Raw genomic sequence first — 19867 nt, 5'->3', positions numbered from 1 at the left:
ATTGCAATTTATAAGAAAAATTTGAAAATTTTACTATATGTTAATAAATGTGATATCTACACGTTTGTACAAATTAAAAGTAATTGATTGTCCCGAACGCAAAATAATCGGCTATCAAAAATTGCATTTTTTCCATATGTATTGCATGCACAAAGCATACGAAAATCTCGTATTTTGAATTTTAATAATTAGAAGGAATCTTAAGAAAGTGATGAAAAATGGATGATATATAGTAGAAGGGCACTTTAGGAATACTAGTAAAAAAAATCGAAATTATTGACCGTTTAAATTTAGAAATACAATAATAATAAATAGACCTCGATTTTCGCGATTATTTGACGTAAAAGCGACTGGAGGAGAAAAATGAAAGAATAGTCTTTTGTTTTGTGTGTGAGGGGCAGAACTATCTAAAACTTTTCAGCCTGTAATCGCAAATATTCAGATGTTTTCGTTTTCATGTCGATAGAGTATAAAATTTTGGATTGTATTTGTCACGGACTATAAAGCCCCTTGCACAATGCCAGGCAACAGGCAATAGGAACAGGGAATAGAAATCAGAAATCATGTATAAATGCAGAATAAACAGTGACACAGGCAATAGACACAGAGTTTCCGTCACGTTGGAAATTCTGTGCCTATTGCCTGTTGCCAACCAATCATAGCATTCGAATTTTTTAGGTTGTAATTAACGATTTTTTGGTTATTTCCTGTTCCTATTAGGTGTTCCACCTTTGTGAAGTTGGCCGGACAACTTCAACGTATCGAACTTTCATTAATTGGAATCGATTGGTGGTCGTTTGGTGGTCTTTGGTAGTCTAGTCCGATCGTTTGGTGGTTAGCCGTTTTCCTGTAAAATAAAAATAAAATATCCGGTGTGAAGTAATAAGTCGGACAATTTTATTTTTTTCAACCAATTTAACTTTATTATAGCTCATTCGACGCAGAATCGTTTGGTGGTCACGAATATCATCATTAAAACGTTTGGTGGTCAACCGTTTTCCCAGAAAATAGAAAAAACCGTATGCGCATAATGCCGGACATATCACCTCTGTGCCATTAGTCGGAAAAATTGTATTTATCACCCAAATTGACTTTGATAGGGCTCATTCGACGCGGAATCGTTTGATGGTCACGAATATCGTCATTAAAACGTTTGGTGGTCAACCATTGCATGCGCATACGGTTTTCTCTATTTTCTGAGAAAATGATTGACCACCAAACGTTTTAAGGACGATATTCGTGACCACCAAACGATTCCGCGTCGAATGAGCCGTATGAAAGTCAATTTGATTGATAAATAACATTTATCCATCAAATTACCGAGCTAATGTCACGGAGTCATACGACCAATGGCGTGATCGTACGGTTTTTTTCTATTTTTTAGGAAAACGATTGACCACCAAACGTTTTAATGATGATATTCGTGACCATCAAACGATTCCGCGTCGAATGAGCCCTATCAAAGTTAATTTGGGTGATAAATACAATTTTTCCGACTAATGGCACAGAGGTGATATGTCCGGCATTATGCGCATACGGTTTTTTTTATTTTCTGGGAAAACGGTTGACCACCAAACGTTTTAATGATGATATTCGTGACCACCAAACGATTCTGCGTCGAATGAGATATAATAAAGTTAAATTGGTTGAAAAAAAAAATTGTCCGGCTAACTTCACACCGGATATTTTATTTTTATTTTACAGGAAAACGGCTAACCACCAAACGATCGGACTAGACTACCAAAGACCACCAAACAACCACCAATCGATTCCAATTAATGAAAGTTCGATACGTTGAAGTTGTCCAGCCAACTTCACAGAGGTGTTCCTATTGCCTGTTGCCTGGCATTGTGCAAGGGGCTTAAAGCCCGTATCAGACTACGGATTGGGATTGAGATTGGATTGAAATTTAAGGATGTATCGCTGGTACAATCTTAGACAAAATGCATGAAATTTGAAATACTTGAATATCTACGCCTAACGCATAGTAAATCTAGATGTAATTAAGATACTCAAATGATAGTAGGAGTCTTATTTTTACTCCTAGAAAGGTATTTTTTACTTTACAAATGTTTTTTCCAGTATTATTTGCGATTTTTGTAATTTATGAGCCTAAACTTTTGGCAGTGAAAATGCCCTGATTTCAACTTTATAACGTCAAATTATTTCAAAGCGAAAGACATTATTCAGCAGTGCTGATAAACAAATGTGACTTTAATAACGTCAAAAAAGATAAATATGTATCATATAAACGATAATTTTGAATAATATTTATTATAAACATTATTATGCGATCGACTCTCTCAAAAGAGACGTGACAACGCTTTATGACTCGATTTACGTAGGTTGGCAGCCTTGCACAGTATCAAAACAGTGCGAGACTTGGGCTGCTTTCGGGGAGCGCGCTATTAGCGCTATTGCATCATTCTATCTTTATCGCTCATCAAGTGTAGAACAAGGATAGAATACGCAAATAGCGCTAATAGCGCGCTCCCCGAACGCAGCCTTGATGCGAGCTTTTTTTTTTTTTGGGTTAGATCCCTCGGATGAGGAAAATTAAGTGCCTTCAGCACCACCTTAGGGCTATATAACACTGTGTATATGTATGAGTGTACGTGTAACTGTGTGTTTATGTCCGCGATGTAATGAACTCGGTATGCCGTAAGTGCGTTAGGCCCAAGGAATTGCGCGGATTAGAGTCCTATATTAGTAGAGAGACGCAAACTTGTTCCTCCTTCTGATTGGTCGGTTATAGACCAATAGACAGCAGGGAGTACGATCATAAGATGGCGGTCTACTAAAGCCTTGTGTACACGATACTAGAAATCGGTCCGAGTTTCAGTTTAAGCCAATGAAACTGCTGCTTTTCTGTAAGAGCTGTAAGTTGATTGGCTTAAACCGAAACTCGGACCGATTTCTAGTATCGTGTACACAAGGCTTAATATAGGACTCTAGTCGTAGTAGATTAATAGCGTTTTTTCTTGGCTGCACTACCGCCCACTAGTGCAACACTAGTGCAACACTAGTGCAACAATTGGTCTGTTCTTTACAGCTGAACTGGCTGCACTAGTTCAGAGTTCATGCTTCCAATGTGGTGTAAAAAAGATAAACTCTGAACTAGTGCAGCCAGTTCAGCTGCAAAGAACAGACCTAATATTGCACTAGTGTTGCACTAGTGTTTCACTAGTGGGCGATAGTGCAGCCAAGAAAAAACGCTATAAGGGTCGACAGGAGTGACGGCCGAACTCAGGTACACTCAGGTACACTTTATGCACTAAGTGCACTTTAAACTGCACTTTAACTCCGTATTTTATTTATTATAAATTTTTAAGAGCCAAAATGGAAAATCCGGCTATGTACCGGGTTGCGGCTGATCTTACCGATTAAAACGAGCATAAGTTTAATGAGATTCGTTAATTAATTTGGATAAACTTTGGGAAAAACCATTTGTAGCCGTGAACTACGCAAAAAAATTACGAATTAGTACCATTTAGCCAAAATATCGAATAAATCTTATTCCATTTAGGATATTTTTAATCAGTAAGCTCATATGTAGTTCCCGAAACAGCCCGATTTTGCATTTTTGCTCTTAAACATTTATAATAAATAAAATACGAGTTAAAGTGTGCACTTAGTGCATAAAGTGCACTGCCGCTATAGAATCCCCTTAAGGCGATCCTGCAGTGACAAGCGAACTTCCTCGATGTCGATAATGTCAACCTTTCTAATTTTGTTTTCCCTATATCTGTCTTTGTCTAACGAAATGACATCTGTCCTTTTTTCGATTGCTCGCCATCTTTCGCAAGATCCGGCAACTACTGTTGCTGCTCTTCTTGTCATTCTGCATCCGTATTTGCAGTACTAAAATAAAATTCACATTTTTCTTTTATTGTACGCATTGAATCTTACTTCTACTTGCACGATATTATTCCTACATGTTTTCCTAAGGATAGGAGACAAACATTATGTATGTATAAACTGCAGAATTTTTGTTTTAACCAAATATTGTCGTCAGGTGACAGCTGTATGTGCCCAAATAAGTAATATTTTTAATTTTTTGGTGTTTTTTATATAAAATCGCGTTTGCTAGCCTAGATTTTTGTGCGTACTTTAATTCTGTAAAAGATTTTTGCAATTCTATAAAGCCAATTAAAAGATTTATGTGAAAACGATAATGTCGGTAAATCATACGGCTGCAGGATCCCCTTAACTACCTTTAATCTACGCCTAACTTAACCTGAATTGAAAATGGCCGTGTCTCTGGCAATGGCGTTGGTCTCTATGGCAACTGATGACAACTGTCAACATAATATTTAGATCACGCTCTATCAATATGAGAGAAAATCATTTATTTGTTCTTCAAACACTTCTATTTAATAATGCAAAGTGTATTTTGAAAAGACTATAATAGAGAGTGTTAAATTGTAACTAAATTTACTATGTGTATTACGTGTATTGTAATGTGATAAACAATGGCTTTGTATTTTGACATACGGGTGCAAAATCCTGAAAGTGCCTCAATAAGCACTCTCGCCACTTGGCACAATAATTATCCTTTGTTAGCCGTTGCCGCATACTCTCAAGACAAGGGTGGCTTTGTGATCATCTATGATGATCAAGGCGAACCCGTGCAGGACGTCGAGTCACCGGGACACGCAGTAGCACAAGTCACTGCTCTCGGATGGCATCCCGAGAAAACTTGGCTGGCGGCAGGTTGGGAGAATGGAGAATTACGAGTTAGTATTATAATTATATATATGTTTGGTATCACATACAATATATATCTATATATATATATCTATATATATATATATATATATATATTATATATAGATATATATATAGATATATATATAGATATATATAGATATATATATATATCATATATATATATATGATATATATGATGAAAAGATTTTTAAAAGAAAGGAAACTAGAATTAAGTACAGAAAAAACAAAAGTGTTGGTATTTAATAGTAAAGGTAAAAAAGGCAGGATGGCATGGAAATGGGACAATAAAATAATTGAAGAAGTAGAAAATTTCAAATATTTGGGATTCACGTTTAATAGGAAAGGTAATTATGTCGATCATATAAAAGAACTGAATAGGAAAGGAAGGATCGCTGCAAATAGGGTTTGGGGTTTAGGAGAGAGATTATGCAAAGATGATTTTAGTAGGAGATGAACGCTTTTTAAGTACCTAGTGAAAAGTGTAATGGAATATGGTGCAGAGATATGGGGGTGCAGTGAAAAAAAGGAGTTGGAAAAAGTCATGATGGATTATGTAAGATGGGTGTTTAGACTAGATTTTTGCACACCGAGGTATGTAATATTAAGGGAACTAGGATTAAAGAAATTAAAAATTAGTTGGGGTATAAGAGCCATGAGATACGAGAAAAGAAGCAGAGAGAAAAAAGACGGAAGTTTAGTAAAGGCATGTTGAGAGGAAAAGGACATAATGGCTAAAAAGAAAAAGAATTTTTATAATTTGGAACGAGAAAGATTTTATAATAACAATGGTTGGAGCTCAGAAGTAATAAAAGAATTAGATAATGAAGGTAAAAATACTGAAGGCTTAGTAAGAATAAGGGAACAGGACATTCAAGGGCAAATAATAAACAGTAAAATAGCAGAGGCAAGGTATAATACAAGGTACAAAGAGATAGAGGTGAGAAACGAAACACCCAGTTATTTATTAAAAGAAAACTTAGATAAAGTAAAAACAGGAGATGAGATTAGAGCGATAGTAAAATTAAGGTGCGGCAATTTAGAGGATACAAATAAATATTGGCTAGACGATCGAAGAAGATACGAAGTGTAGATTCTGTAAGATAGGTAGGGACAACTTAGATCATTATATAAGCGAGTGCAATATCACAAGTTTGTGGTTTGAGAATTTAGGTAGGAATAACAGAGAAAGATTAGAGAATATATACGATGACAAAAGAATGGAAAAAGGAAAGGTGTTAAACAGATTATGGAAAAGGAGAGAGGAATGCTATAAAAAAGATAGGATAAAGGAAAAGAAAAATGAGGAAGGGAAGTTGGAAAGGAGCGTGAGTAGGAGTAGTAATGGAAACAGCTTTAAATATAACGGTTGTAAATAACAATGCATTGCGGCTTGTAGGTAAAGAAGAAAGATGGATGATGTGTGGATGTATGTGTGTTTAAGTAAGAAATGTAAAACAAGTCCTTTCTTGGCGTATAGCTGAAATAAAGACGTATACATCTATATACCTAGATAGCCAAGCATTCCTTGGCATAAAAAGGAAATAGTGTTTGGCATAAGTTTCCCTTCAGTTGTCATTATATTGCTGTCACCGGACAACAGTAATTTCGTTTAGAGCAACTTAAAAGCATTATGCAGACAACGATTACCTAAAGCCCCTTGCACAATAGGCGATAGCGATAGCGACAGCGACAAAGTTGCCGACAAAGGTATAGCTTTTTTTTTGTCGGCAACCTTGTCGCTGTCGCTATCGCTATCGCTATCGCCTATTGTGCAAGGGGCTTTACGCAAACAAGCGGAAAGCTCGTAGCATACTTATTGCCATAAAAGTTGCCACAATCTGTTGGCAACCGTTTTGATGGCAATAAAAGTCGGCAATCCAATAGGCAAAATCGGAAGCCGCTTTCCTCAATATTGAAGGCAACTTAGCAGAGCAGTTTTAAGCAAATTGACAGCAACCTGCGGGCAACAGGCAACTTGCTATCTGGGTATATATATATGGTAATTATGAAGAATATGAAGGAGAGGGACTTCCTTACCGATTTGGCTAAAACTTCACAATTTTGTGTATTTTGGTGCGTAAAACATCTGCAAGTTAAAACTGTCGCTCTCAATTTTAGGAAAAACGTTATTAAGTACTAAAATTGACAGTTGCGTGGTTAGGATGTCTGTTATACCGACATGATGTAGGCTGCGGTCCACTTGACGCTACAAATGCTTCGAAGCATTCCTCTTCTCTTTTCTTTCAATGAAGAAAGAAGGAGAAGAAAAACGCTCCAAAGAATTTGTAGCGTCAAGTGGACCGCAGCCGTAGACGCATATGATCATGCATAGTGACGTAAAAGTGCATGGAATTACAATAATAGTGCAGTATAACAGCAACCTCTCATAATAGTCTGGCGCCTTACTTTAATTATGTATATACACTCTAGGTTGCAGAAGGCAATGAATAGTCTCTGTTGTCATGAGATTTAAAAAAGTGTTAAATTGATATTTATTATATAGATGCTACTTCCAATTTTCTTTTACTTGAAAGTACAGTGATTATTCTTAACATAAAATAATTCCACATAGGTTTTCAACTTTCCATAAAACTGTAAAATAGACGACAAACTGTAAACGATAGACCTCGTTTTGCACTGCATGCACCGGATGGTGTGAGATGGATCTCGTTTCATGTGGAAAGTTAGAAACTCCATGTGGAACCATGTGGATTAATGTAATGAATTGTACTTATATGAAATGAAACTAAAACCATGATCTCAACAACATATGTCAGGGTCAAGACCATTGGAGCTAACTCCAATTGACACCTATATGTATAATGAATAAGTACCATTGAATTATTATTATCAGGTATGGCCAGGGGACACTGGTATTCAGGAATTCAACATAGTAGTAACCCCCCATCGAGAGTCTATCACGATTCTGCAGTGGAGTCAGTACGGTGGCCGCTTAATATCTGCAGACACTGGCGGATCTATAGTTGGTTGGAAGATAGATTCCAGGGGACAGCTCTTTATGGTGTTTCATCACGAGCTAAAGGAATCTTTTACGCAAATTGCATTTAGGACAGTCCCGCCAAAACCAGCTGTTGATATTAGGTACAATAACATATACATACTTAAGCGAATAAGTCAAAAGCAGATTAAATTGCAACAAAGCAGCTTGTATTTCCATAATAGTTTCACAATTATTACAAACTAGTATGGTGAAAAATATCGAATCTCAAAGAGGCTATTCCAAGTAAAACTTGCAGATGAACATTTGATGGTATTCCTGATTGTTTAATTGAATATCTGATTGGGCAATTTGTCATTTGCAGTGGTTTGGCGAAGGCAGCAGTGGCTGGTGATGAGAGAGCTTTGGACTTGTTCAGTTCCTGGCGTCCGAGAACTGCTGCACCAATAGCAGTTCCGTCACAGCGGGATAACCATACGTTCTACATCGGTACTGTAAACGGCATCATATATTTTGTTGATGCTCAAGGACAGTGCAAGGAAGTTCTTAGTACCAATAGTGCAGCATTGGTCTGCCTATTGTACCATCAGACCAGAGATTCTATCATTGTTATGACAGAGGGATTGAACATCGGGCACTTTCAAGCAGATTCGATTAGCGGAGAACTCACCGAACTGACAAAGGTTTATGCCGTTGAGTTTTATCACTGTCATATCTACACATTATTTCTACTTAAAATTAAAGAACGTACTGTATTCAAATTTTACAACAATGATCAATATCGTTGATTATTTATTGTATTTCTTATCGTCGGTTCTTGACAGGTTCAATGTTCAGAGAAAAAAGAGATTCTTATTCATAAAGTATAATAATTCGAATGGTAGGTAGTTATCTGTTATCCGTTATCGAGAAAAAAATGTAAAAAATAACGTTGATTGTTGTAGAATTTGAATATGTGACAAAAGTCTTTAATTCTGTGTAGAAATAATATCATAATAACCAATGTAATAGTAATAACAATAAGTATCATAGATAAATATAGACCTTCTATTTAATTGAGACAGATTAAACCTAATTGAGACAGATTAAACCTAATTGTCGTAATTATATAACAACAATATATACGTACTATGTTATATTGCTATCCAATGTATCGTTTCAGGTAAAATTAAGTGGCAGAAGCGATGCATCGCGAATCACCGGTACCACCTTGTGCTGGATTAGCGGAAACACGTTGGCTGTACTCACGGGAGAGCTTGCCGTACGATGCTGGGATCTTCACACCGGCGATACATACGTTCTGTCGCCTCCAGATTCATCCAATGGAAATGTCGCAACTCCTCAGGAAATGTGCACTAGCTTGGCATTTTGCAAGGGCAATGGTAAAACACCAATGTATTTTTAAAATTCTAAGCGAAATTTATCTCATATCATCATATCTCATATCATCATATCAAGTGTGTGGACTATAGCGTCTCTTCATTAAAATTTATTAATATTTTAATTTTACGACGTTTTAATTGTTGCCGTTACTTCTACCGAGGTAAATTTGAGGACAACAAACTAAATAATAATGTTCCGCGGTTCTCAGACACCTTGGCCGCTGGCTCCAACTTGGGTACGATCTATTTGTGGAAGCGAAAATGTGTGCCCGACTGCGATGAGAATGCCTGGCCGAGTGTTCCGGAGTCCTGCGCGATTCACGGCACGGTGAAGCAGCTGGCGTGGGGTGTCGGTTTATCACGAAATTCCCTTCTGGCTGTTAACTGTATCACTAACGTGTTTATCCTGCATCAGCAACCGATGTGCGCCGTGTACAACGACGGTGTTTGCGCAAGCCAGCTCACCCCGACGCAGATTCTGCTCGAGATGGATAACCAGACATATACACTAAAGACGGAGATTCAGGTGCAGGTCGTCGCTGTGTCACGGGAATACATCGCCGTCTCCTCCAGTAGACAAATCGTCGTCAACAGTATCAACAAAGGTGCCAATCTTAGCACGAGTGTGTTGGCGACCTTCAACTGTGACACAGAAAAGATGTTGATCTACGAGCACACGTTGATCGTGTTGACTCCAACGATTATTCAGCTGCGATCTATAGAAGGCTCTGTTATTCAGACACTTCCCACTTTACCAGAGGAGGGCGAACCGATCACGATGGAATTGACAGGTAAAAATTTTTAATTGAAACAGTGAAAATGTCATATTTTTTTTTATTATTCGAGGCTCTAACGATAAGGTGCTTGCTATTGCTTGCCTATCCCTATTATAAATTTTACATTCGAAATTCTTTGTAGGACATTATTTAACTGTAGCGTCATTGAATGGCATTTTGAAGATTTGGAATCTAGGCAAACACGAAGCTAAGTTACATACCCGCGCCATGGCAACGTACGAAGCGATTAGCGATTTCGCCGAGATCATTGAGGCCAAATGTAATTCGGATTGCCATTGCGTCTCGATCACTGTTGCTATGGCAAATCTCATGCCTAGTTCGGTTCTATATATCTGGGACATCGAGAGCGATCAGATCCACGAATTCGACTTCGGAGAGTCAGACGACATCGTTGACGATGACTCCATGTTGTGAGTAAAGAAGCTGAGAAAATTCGACGTAACTGCGAATTGAATCTCAGATCAGAATTAATTGTACTTTCCATTAATCGATTGTGTATGTATCCCTAATACACATACGTTTATCTATATAAAGGCAATTGCATATTCCATTAATGCAGCATTAGCGCACAATGTAATATGCAAGAGTAATAACATTTCGGTACGTTACTTTTAGAGCTGCCCAATGCAAAGGAAGGTTGGTCACAGCGCACTGCTGGGATATGGAGGATTCCAAGCTACTGATATGTCGAGCTCAACGATTGGAGAACCGTGATTCTAAGAGCTTCAATAAAGACAATAATCGGGTAATGTCTGCTAATTTGCTACAGTTGAATCTCGGATTAAATATCTATACACCTGTGTTAGAGCTAAATCCCCTATTATTTTTTAATAGCAGAAGCTTTCGCAACTTAACGCTTTGATCTGTATTGAACTATAACAATATCTAATTGAAACAAACTACAGTTATGATATGACTTAAGCTGCAAACGAGAATGTCAGTATAAAGTCAGTATTAAAGTAAAAATATCTTGTTTTTTAGTGTCGGTAGGGTTTTTACACCTTTTTCTTATCAATAAACACCATAAATTTTAACTTTTACATTTTGTTTTCATTCTGTCAGATAATTAAAAATAGCGGCTTATTTCTAACTGAAAATATCTCAAACACAAGTATGTTGAATCTTTGAAACGACAACTATCACTTCTTAAGATTTTTCTAAAATAAAATAGATTATAAACTACATTTCAAGTGTTATTTAAATGTATTTTCTTTTATATGATACATTTTAAAATAATATTTTCCACATAATCTCTCATTACATTGATAGTAATTAATACCGCTTAATTATGCTGTTTACATTGTGCCGCTCAATCATGTTTACAATTGTTTTTACATTGCCAAATAACGTTTTGCTTATATTTTTATCTATGATAACTACATGCAATAATAACTGTAGCTAATAGTATGTCGATAAGATCAATATTCTCACATCTCAACAGCTGTGTGTCATCGGTAGTCTACAAAGTGTAAATTTCTCCTTTTGCACTGTAACGGGATTCTGTAACTCCTTAAGGGGATCCTGGAGTGACAGCGACAAGGCATAATCGGTCTAAGCAATATCTTTGAATTGGCTGAACAGAATGGAAAATCCTTTTACACGATTAAAGTACGCACAAAAATGTAGAGGGCTGTACATGATTTTTTCTGATAAACTAAAAAAAAATTTTATTTTTATAAATATTGTCTTCACCTGACGACAATATTTGCTTTATACAAAAATTCTGCAGTTTTTCTATAGAAAATAGTGATGCAGCCCTCTACAAAAAACTGTCAGGAATAATATCGTGCAATTAGAAGTAAGATTTGAAGCCTTAAAAAAAAGATATTACTTAGACCAGTGGAAGATGCAAGGTTAGGTGCTATCCTTGTCTATATCCTTGTCTATACAAGGACAGATATAGTCGGTGAGCACTTCTTTATCGACGCTGATCGAGTTCGCCTGCGGCTCCAGCATCCCCTTAAGGAGGTTTTACGTATAGCTATATGTAGTATAATTTTGTTTTCTTGATTAGCTAGTCTCAGAAATGATTCATAAACAACATGTTATCATTGACAGAAAAAGCGTAAAAATCGCAATTTTGTCTCATTTTTGTACTTGATATTGTTTAAATAAATTATTTTAAAAAATTGAAAAAATATATATATATAAACAGAAAAAGTTAAAAAACCGTAATTGCAATTCTCGATGTCATAGAAGTGTACCATCAAAATTTCATTCATTTTTACTGTACAGGAGCAGAGATACATAATATTATATTTACATAGGGAGTATGTCTATATATATACAATTTCTGTAACTTTTAAAGCGAATATCTCAGAAATGGGTCAGACAATCAATCGCAAATTTAACACAGGTTTTTGGGATATATAAGTGCACAATCTCTGTAAATTTCAGCTTCATCCTTCTATTTTGACATAAGCGATATACATCCTTAACGACAGTTTTGGTATCGTTGCGCAGGTATTATGTATGGTAAAAAAGCTGCGCAACGATACCGAAACTATCGTTAAGGAGTTACAGAATCCCACCTCTGATCTCTCAATACTTTACACACGCGTAAAACAAAAGTAACTAATAAAGTTATGGATGTGATTGTACGATACTTTTATTCTATCCATTAAAATGCTATTAAAATATGAATGGATACAAAGAAAAAATTGAAGATACATAGAGTGTTTGATTCTGATATGAATAAAGATTAATTAAAGGAGATTTGATTATATATACATATCTAATGCGGAATATTAAAATATTTTTAAAACAATATTAATAACTTTTTGTTAATAAGGATACATTGATTTTTCTTTAATAGAAAATTTACTTTTTACTCTTATGTATTTGTATACGACTGATTATGAATTATAAGATTTTAGGCCTAAAAAGATAGGGATAAAATTAATACATTGATTATACACTGATTGATTCTACGGCGATTATATTTAGTAAATCATGGTATCCTTTTTTTGCAGACTGCACAGGCCTCCGTAGTGTTAGTATCGTTATTCGCGACATCGGATCATGGTATCGTCATACAGGACGTGAAGCCGATTGTTGATGAGAATTGTCGATTGCTAGGTATACACTCACCGCACATCGTTATTCTAAATTCTGAAAAGAGTCTGGATAGAAGCAGCAAGATTATGCGATTATTAATGAGAGACTTTGAGGAATTAGGAGAGTGTGATTCCGTTACCAGGAAAGCGGTGATGGACTTTAGTTATCATATTAGCGTGGCGAACATGGAAGAGGCCTTTAAAGCCATTAAATCTATAAAGAATGAGGCCGTCTGGAAGAATCTGGCCAAAATGTGCGTGAAAACGAAGCAGTTGAACATGGCTCTCCTTTGTCTGGGTCATATGAAGCAGGCCAATGCCGCGCGGGCCTTACGTGAAGCGATGCAAGACGATACTTTAAGCTTGGAAGCGCAAGTAGGAATTTTAGCCGTCGAGCTTGGTCTGCATGTAAGTTTTTAAATACATAAGCGTGTATGTAACGAGTGCTGCTGAACATATCCGAAATATCATATTGATTGTATGACGCTCTAAACTGCAGACCGATGCTGAACGTCTGTTTCGAGAAGCAAAACGTCTGGATCTACTAGGACGGCTATACGAGGCGCGGAATAAGTTCAAGGAGGCGATCGAATTGGCCAGTAACGAAAATAGGATTCGCGAAAAAACGAGCTACTATAATTACGCTCACGCGTTGGAACAACAAGGTAAAGTGGCGGAGGCTATTGATATGTACACGAAAGCCGATTGCCATCGATTTGAAGTGCCCAGAATGCTCTTGACGAGACCTCGAGAGTTACTCACGTACCTGAATAATTCCGAAGAACCGTAAGTGATATGATCTAGCGGTATTAATTGCATGTGTCGATTAGAGAGTAATTAGTTGCAATGCAGTCAGATTGATATTGTCACAGGGAGATTAAAAATTGGCATGCCCAGTACACCGAGTCGACCGGCGACATGGAGACCGCTCTACATCTTTACGAACAAGCAAAAGATACTTTGTCGATGACGAGGCTGCTCTGTTACTTCGATAGAGAGGATGAAGTGTGCGAGCTGGTGACTAGAACAAATCACGCCGCGGCGGCGTACCATCTTGCTGCGCATTACGAATCGAAGAATAATGTGGTACTAGCAATTCATTTCTACACTGTCGCTAAAGCCTATACCAATGCGATACGGCTGTGCAAGGTGAGGCATTCGATTGTATTAAAAATTGTTCGCTTGTAACGCCTTATTTATCCCATTTTGATTCGCTTGACAAGAGTTAGCGAGTCTTTTCGATATTTATTATTTGTAGGAGCATGACATGCTGGAAGAACTGTGGCCACTGGCTATCCTGGCGTCACGGCACTCACAGATAGACGTCGCAAAGTTTTACGAGGACAATGATCAACCGGATCGCGCGGTACTGCTGTACCATAAAGCTGGTCTTTTGCATAAAGCTTTGGACGTTGCGTTCAGAACCCGACAATACAGCGCGTTGCAACTGATTATCATGGATGTGAACGCGGATTCTGATCCGGCATTGATCCACAAGTGCGCGGACTATTTCATGCAGAATGACCAGATCGACAAGGCAGTGGATCTGCTCGCGACCGGCAGAGATTATATGGCGGCTTTGGATCTGATCCAGCAGCATAACGTCGTGTTGAGTGAAGAGCTCGCGGAGAACATGACGATTGAAAAAGAGAGCAATAACACCACGGAGCGCGAGCATACGAGGATTTCCACGCTTGAGAAAATCGCAGAGATCGCTTTCGATCAGGGGAACTACCATCTAGCGACTAAAAAATTCACGCAGGCCGGCAACAAGCTACGCGCCATGAAGGCGTTGCTGAAGTCCGGCGACACCGAAAAGATCTGCTTTTTCGCGCAAGTCTCGAGAAACCGCGAGATCTATATCATGGCAGGCAATTATTTGCAGTCTCTGGATTGGCAAAATCAACCGGAAATTCTAAAGAACATAATCAATTTCTACTCCAAGGGCAAGGCCATGGATCTGTTGGCGAATTTTTATGTGGCATGCGCGCAGGTGGAGATCGACGAGTTTCAGAATTACGAGAAAGCGTTGGACGCTCTGAATCAAGCGAACAGGTGTCTGTCCAAGGTGGTGACACCGCGAGATCCGAATGTTCACAATCGGGCGGTGGAGCTGGTGAATAACAGAATGTCGGCGATTAAACGCTACTTGGATATTAAAAGGTAAATCCAAGAGGCTGGTTCTAAATTTGCAATAAGTAACATTGACAGCGTGAAAGTATTTGCGAGGAATTAAATAGTAGATAAATAAAATAAAGTTTGATATAGCCATGAATAAAGATTAAAAAAGTCTTGATTTGGTCCAAAGTATTAAACTGCTTGATCGCGTTTACCTTTTTATCCTCGGAAGATTATACTGACAAGGGGTCGCCAAATGCTAAATTCTGAGTTTAACGAAACTTTATATAGATAAAATAAATAGATAAATTTAGAAATTATTAGTTAGAGCAATTTTTGGCTTTTTTTATTATATCTCAAAAAACTTTGAGATATCAAAAAATGCTTTATAATAAAAATACCTCTATTTAACCACGTTAGAAACATTTTAAAAAGATAATTATTTGCACACCTTATACGAAAGAATATCTATATTCACTATAAAGCTGGGTATACACTTAGCGAACGAACAGCGAATGCGAACGTTCAGATATTCGCGTTTTTGCTCCTAGGTTATTTGTTCTTTCTTTCGATTGCACCAAATACTAGAATTCGACCAGATTCGATGTTTGCTGCATGTAGCAATTTGAAATTTTTGATTATATCTGTTGAATAATGACAACAAACGTTTACGTTCGCTGTTTGTTCGGTGTTCGTTCGCTAAGTGTATACCCAGCTTAATACAATAAAATGATATCTTTAATCTAAATGTATTGATAATTTTTTATGAGAAATTACAACAATTATAATTTTTACGGTTAAAGAAATCACTACTTGCAGCTGACGGTGTACACATCAATTTCGACATTTCTATAATGTCTACATATATGAGTTATCATGCCATATATTTTTATAGCATTTTTTGTAATGTATAAGCACAATTATTACAAACATTAGCAATGAATATGCTTATTATAATATATTTAAAATGAAATCTTACTATTAACATTAACATAATTCTATCTTATAGTATTCACAATTGAAATATTCCTCAAAGAGATACCTACAATATTTCTTGCATTCCCCATTTGATAATTTCTAAATTTATCTATTTATCTTAACTATATAGGGTGTCCCAAAAGTCTCGGAACAGTTAAATATCTCGAAAAATATGGAAGATATGGAAAAACGTTTTAAATAAAAGTTGTAAGGTTTAAAAAGATCTATTTACTGACCTTATCAGTTTGATCTTAGGTGGCGTCATTAAGATCAAGTCAGGGTCACTTTGAATTTTATAAATTAGCCCTCCTATTTTTTATTGCATATTCTTGTAGCCCTTGTCGAGATGTTTTTAAAACACTATAATGAAATTTTTTTTCGTTAAAAATTTCCTGAGATATTTTAAATTTTGTCACATTTTTAATATAAAATATGAAACATCTCATATAAAGTATTCACTTTTCGATGACTTTACCGAAATACTTTTATATGTAGAATAATGAAAGGAGTTGAATAATAATTGTTATTTTTACATTTGCAATTTTACATTTGTAAAATTGAATACATCTACAAAATGCAAATCAAATTTTTATAAAATAATTTGTATTTTTTTGCAACAATCGATTTCTTTCATTATTAAAAGGATGAAGGTAAAGTCATCAAAAAGTGAATACTTTACGAGATATTTTATATTTTAAATTAAAAATATCATGATAAAATTTGAAATATTTTAAGAAATTCTTAACAAAAGAAAGCTTTATTACAGTGTTTTGGAAACGTCTCGACAAGGATTACAAGAATATGCAATAAAAAATAGGAGTCCAATTTATAAAAAATTCAACGTGACGCTGACTTGACCTTAACGACGCTTATAGAACTGATAAGAAGCCTGTTCGTTTTTGCTGCACTTCTGAACTAGCGCAATAAGTTAAAATGAAAGAAAATATATTTATTTTATTCTAACTTATTGCACTAGTTCAGAAGTGCAGCGAAAACGAATAGGCCTAAGGTCAATAAATAGATCTTTTTAAATTTTTGTCTAAAACGTTTGTCCATATCTTCCATATTTTTCGAGATATCTGATTGCTCTGGGACTTTTGGGACACCCGATATGCATGTTTATGTTTTGTTACAATCAAAATTTGACACTTTGCGAGGTTTCCTTGATGTAGATCAAATGATTTGAATTTTTGTATAGTCATGCTAATCTCCAAACTGTAAATATTTATTTGTTTAATAAGTAAATAGCGACTGAGATATGTGTGACATAAATTAAAAAATATGGATATTTTCGATTATCGAGCGGGATCGAAAGTATCTGCAAGAAATTTACTGTAAAAAAAATTTATTTGTCTGGTTTTGTTCAAATATGTTAGAGATCACTTTTTAATATTGATATTATATTTATACTTGAGATTATCTAGATAGTTCCATATTTTTATACAGTCAATTTTTATATATTCATTAAAAAAATAAAGATTGAAATGTTTTATTCTATCATGGATATATGGATATATCGTATCTTTAGCACGTCTTACGTTTACGGATCATGACTATCTTTATTTATATAATGGAAGTTTCTATAAATTTTATTCTTACGTTAATCGCATTTTTATTGTATATGAACGTATTCTGTATATTTTCGAACGTTTTTGAACAGATTGTTCGACAGAGGTGAGACGGAGACGGCAATGCAGCAAGTTCGTCATCTGCTGGATTCTCAAGGATCCAATCTAGAACAATCGGTTCGTCGTGGCGATCTGTTCGCAACGATCACACAGCATTATGCTAATATAGGAGACACTGAGAAAGCTTGGGCGACCATCGAAGAACTGAAACGTCTAGTGCCAGGAATCAATTTGACTTACTACTTTAACATAAATCTTCTAGAAGCATTGGGCTATAAGATGAAGGTACAGCGACAGGATAGTTCCGATAAGGATAATGGAATCGAAGAGCTCCTGGGAGAATAAAAATCTTCATTAATCCGGGAATAGGTGTTTAATTTTTTCTTACGTAAACGATCATTCGGGGTGTTTTTACTCTCCAATTGTTCGGGAGGCGATCTCGACGAGATCGTCCCGATTAAATCGCCGGAGTTCGCTCAGAGATGAGCGCAAAGACGTGCGGTGGCGCGAGCTTCGAGCCTCGCTGAAGGATCTGGAGCGGGAAGAGACTTGAAGAATCGTGATTCACAAAAAGGACGTTTATTGCACGTAATGGAGCGGAGCGACACACGACGCACTTTACGTACAAGTGTACGTACTCCTGACGCAACCGCGTCGGAGTAAATCTGGCAGTCGGAAATCTTGCGCGTCGAAAGATCGTATTCCCGATAGGGCTCCAGGTGTCTTCGTTCAATTTAATGCCCGCTCCTAATGAACACGCTCCCACAAGAAGTATCGCACGTACACAATAGTTCAATAGCGAAGGACAATTAATTTCGCCGAGACGAGTGAGTTTAACTGTCGTGGGCTCTGATGCGAACGAGCTGACGATTCGGCAGATTCTGCCCGCTCTCGCTCGATTCGGCGGTCGCGGCGCGCGAAACGGGGATTGGTAGTCAGTCACTCACGGAGCGGGTGACTGTGTTTTCTGACTTTATTTTCCCTTACACTTCTAATGCTAACGCGTGGAACACGCGTTCCTGTCGCGAGGTACGGTGCCTCGACGAATCAGCGTGCGAAACGCTCGTCGAGGCACGTGAGTATGGTTCACGACGTTCGTGACTGAGCTGCGCAGTTTGACCGCGGAAGAACGGGAAATTTCGGTTTGACTTTCAAACACCAATTAAAAGTCACTATATTATCCAGTAAGTAAACTCATTCGTATGTATTTGGCCGGAAATGAACGTCTTTTTAAAGAATCTCTATATGAAATCGTTTGTATTTCGTGTAAAGACTTTTGAAGTGCAATTGAAAAGGTTTGTGAGTCATTCGTTTAATTGTAATTAATTATTTATTTTTACACCATGCATTTAGCCGAAATAGATAAATTAATAAAAGTTTTTATATGGAATCGTTTGTATTTTGTATGAAGAGTTATGAAGTGTGATTAAAAAGGTTTGTGAGTCACCCAAATAATTTTAATTAAATATTTATAAACTCGGTAATTAGCCGAAATATAGATTTTTAGTTATTCATGTTAAAAGAAGAAGGCGCTAGTGTTCCCGAAGGTCCGTCTGCAGTCAGAATTAATATAAACGTTTTAAAAATTATTTTATACTGAAATAAATAAATATACAAGGCAAAGATGCAGAATAAAGGCCATCGCACACAAAATTGCATAGGTTGGATAAGCATAGCATAAGACCGCTGGACCAATGAGCATCTTATGTAAATTGGTAGCTATAAGCGATAGTTGCTAATTAAGTTTGTCACTCATATATTTCCATCTTGCAGTCCTTGCAGAGGACCTCCATCTCAAACGCCCTGCCACAGCCCAAGAGCGACTCAAATGTCATTACCGCTGAGAAGTACTTCTTGCCATTTGAGTTAGCATGTCAGAGCAACCGGATTGTCCATTGCGTTCCATCTTGAATTTTTTTTACAGTCGTTTATTAGGATTGCCCTGCTTTTAAATTGAGCGCTTTTAAATGTATTATTATTAAACTACTGATATCGATATATTATTAGTAATTTAATATTAAAGCTTGACAGAGTGACGTAAACTAATTCGCTCATAGTATTAACAAGTATTATGCGTTCAAATTCTCGAAAGATAGCTTCTTTACTATGCTCTCTCTTTATGTCGATCGATTCGGATAAAAATCTCCGAAGTCTTTCTTTCTCTCGCGATATTCCTGATACATAATCCTAGAGTAAAACTGTACCTAGCTGTACAAAA

At 36.6% G+C, this 19867-nt stretch overlaps 1 protein-coding gene across 13 annotated transcripts; it reads left to right on the top strand.

The window, feature by feature from the left end:
* Window positions 1-2398: 2398 nt before the first annotated feature.
* Rempa (intraflagellar transport protein rempA) lies at window positions 2399-18015 on the top strand. Of its 13 annotated transcripts, XM_071720644.1 has the most exons (14): window positions 2399-2661; window positions 3232-3260; window positions 4564-4736; window positions 7586-7833; window positions 8055-8373; window positions 8853-9072; window positions 9282-9863; window positions 9991-10279; window positions 10485-10614; window positions 12842-13333; window positions 13425-13711; window positions 13798-14074; window positions 14184-15088; window positions 17682-18015. In XM_071720644.1, the coding sequence occupies exons 1-14, from the start codon at window positions 2606-2608 to the stop codon at window positions 17992-17994; spliced, it is 4320 nt and encodes a 1439-aa protein (XP_071576745.1). In that variant the 5' UTR covers window positions 2399-2605; the 3' UTR covers window positions 17995-18015. The 13 variants fall into 13 exon arrangements, with proteins under 13 accessions (XP_071576745.1, XP_071576747.1, XP_071576748.1 ...); XM_071720646.1 differs by lacking the exon at window positions 3232-3260 and having other exon boundaries at window positions 2399-2654; XM_071720647.1 differs by lacking the exon at window positions 3232-3260.
* Window positions 18016-19867: the final 1852 nt, after the last annotated feature.

The sequence above is a fragment of the Temnothorax nylanderi genome, unplaced genomic scaffold (genome assembly GCF_030848795.1).
Source record: "Temnothorax nylanderi isolate EJ_2023f unplaced genomic scaffold, tnyl_v1.0 TNYL_tig0362_pilon, whole genome shotgun sequence".
Taxonomy (NCBI): Eukaryota; Metazoa; Arthropoda; class Insecta; order Hymenoptera; family Formicidae; genus Temnothorax; species Temnothorax nylanderi.
Note: the sequence above shows the minus strand (reverse complement) of the source record. Positions and strands in the feature narration are given on the sequence as shown.

Coding starts and splice junctions, on each gene's coding strand:
- Rempa (XM_071720643.1), top strand. CDS start 4,473: ATGGCTTTGTATTTTGACATACGGGTGCAAAATCCTGAAAGTGCCTCA. Junction 13,712..13,797: donor CTGAATAATTCCGAAGAACC/GTAAGTGATATG, acceptor ATATTGTCACAG/GGAGATTAAAAATTGGCATG. Junction 15,089..17,681: donor CGCTACTTGGATATTAAAAG/GTAAATCCAAGA, acceptor GTTTTTGAACAG/ATTGTTCGACAGAGGTGAGA.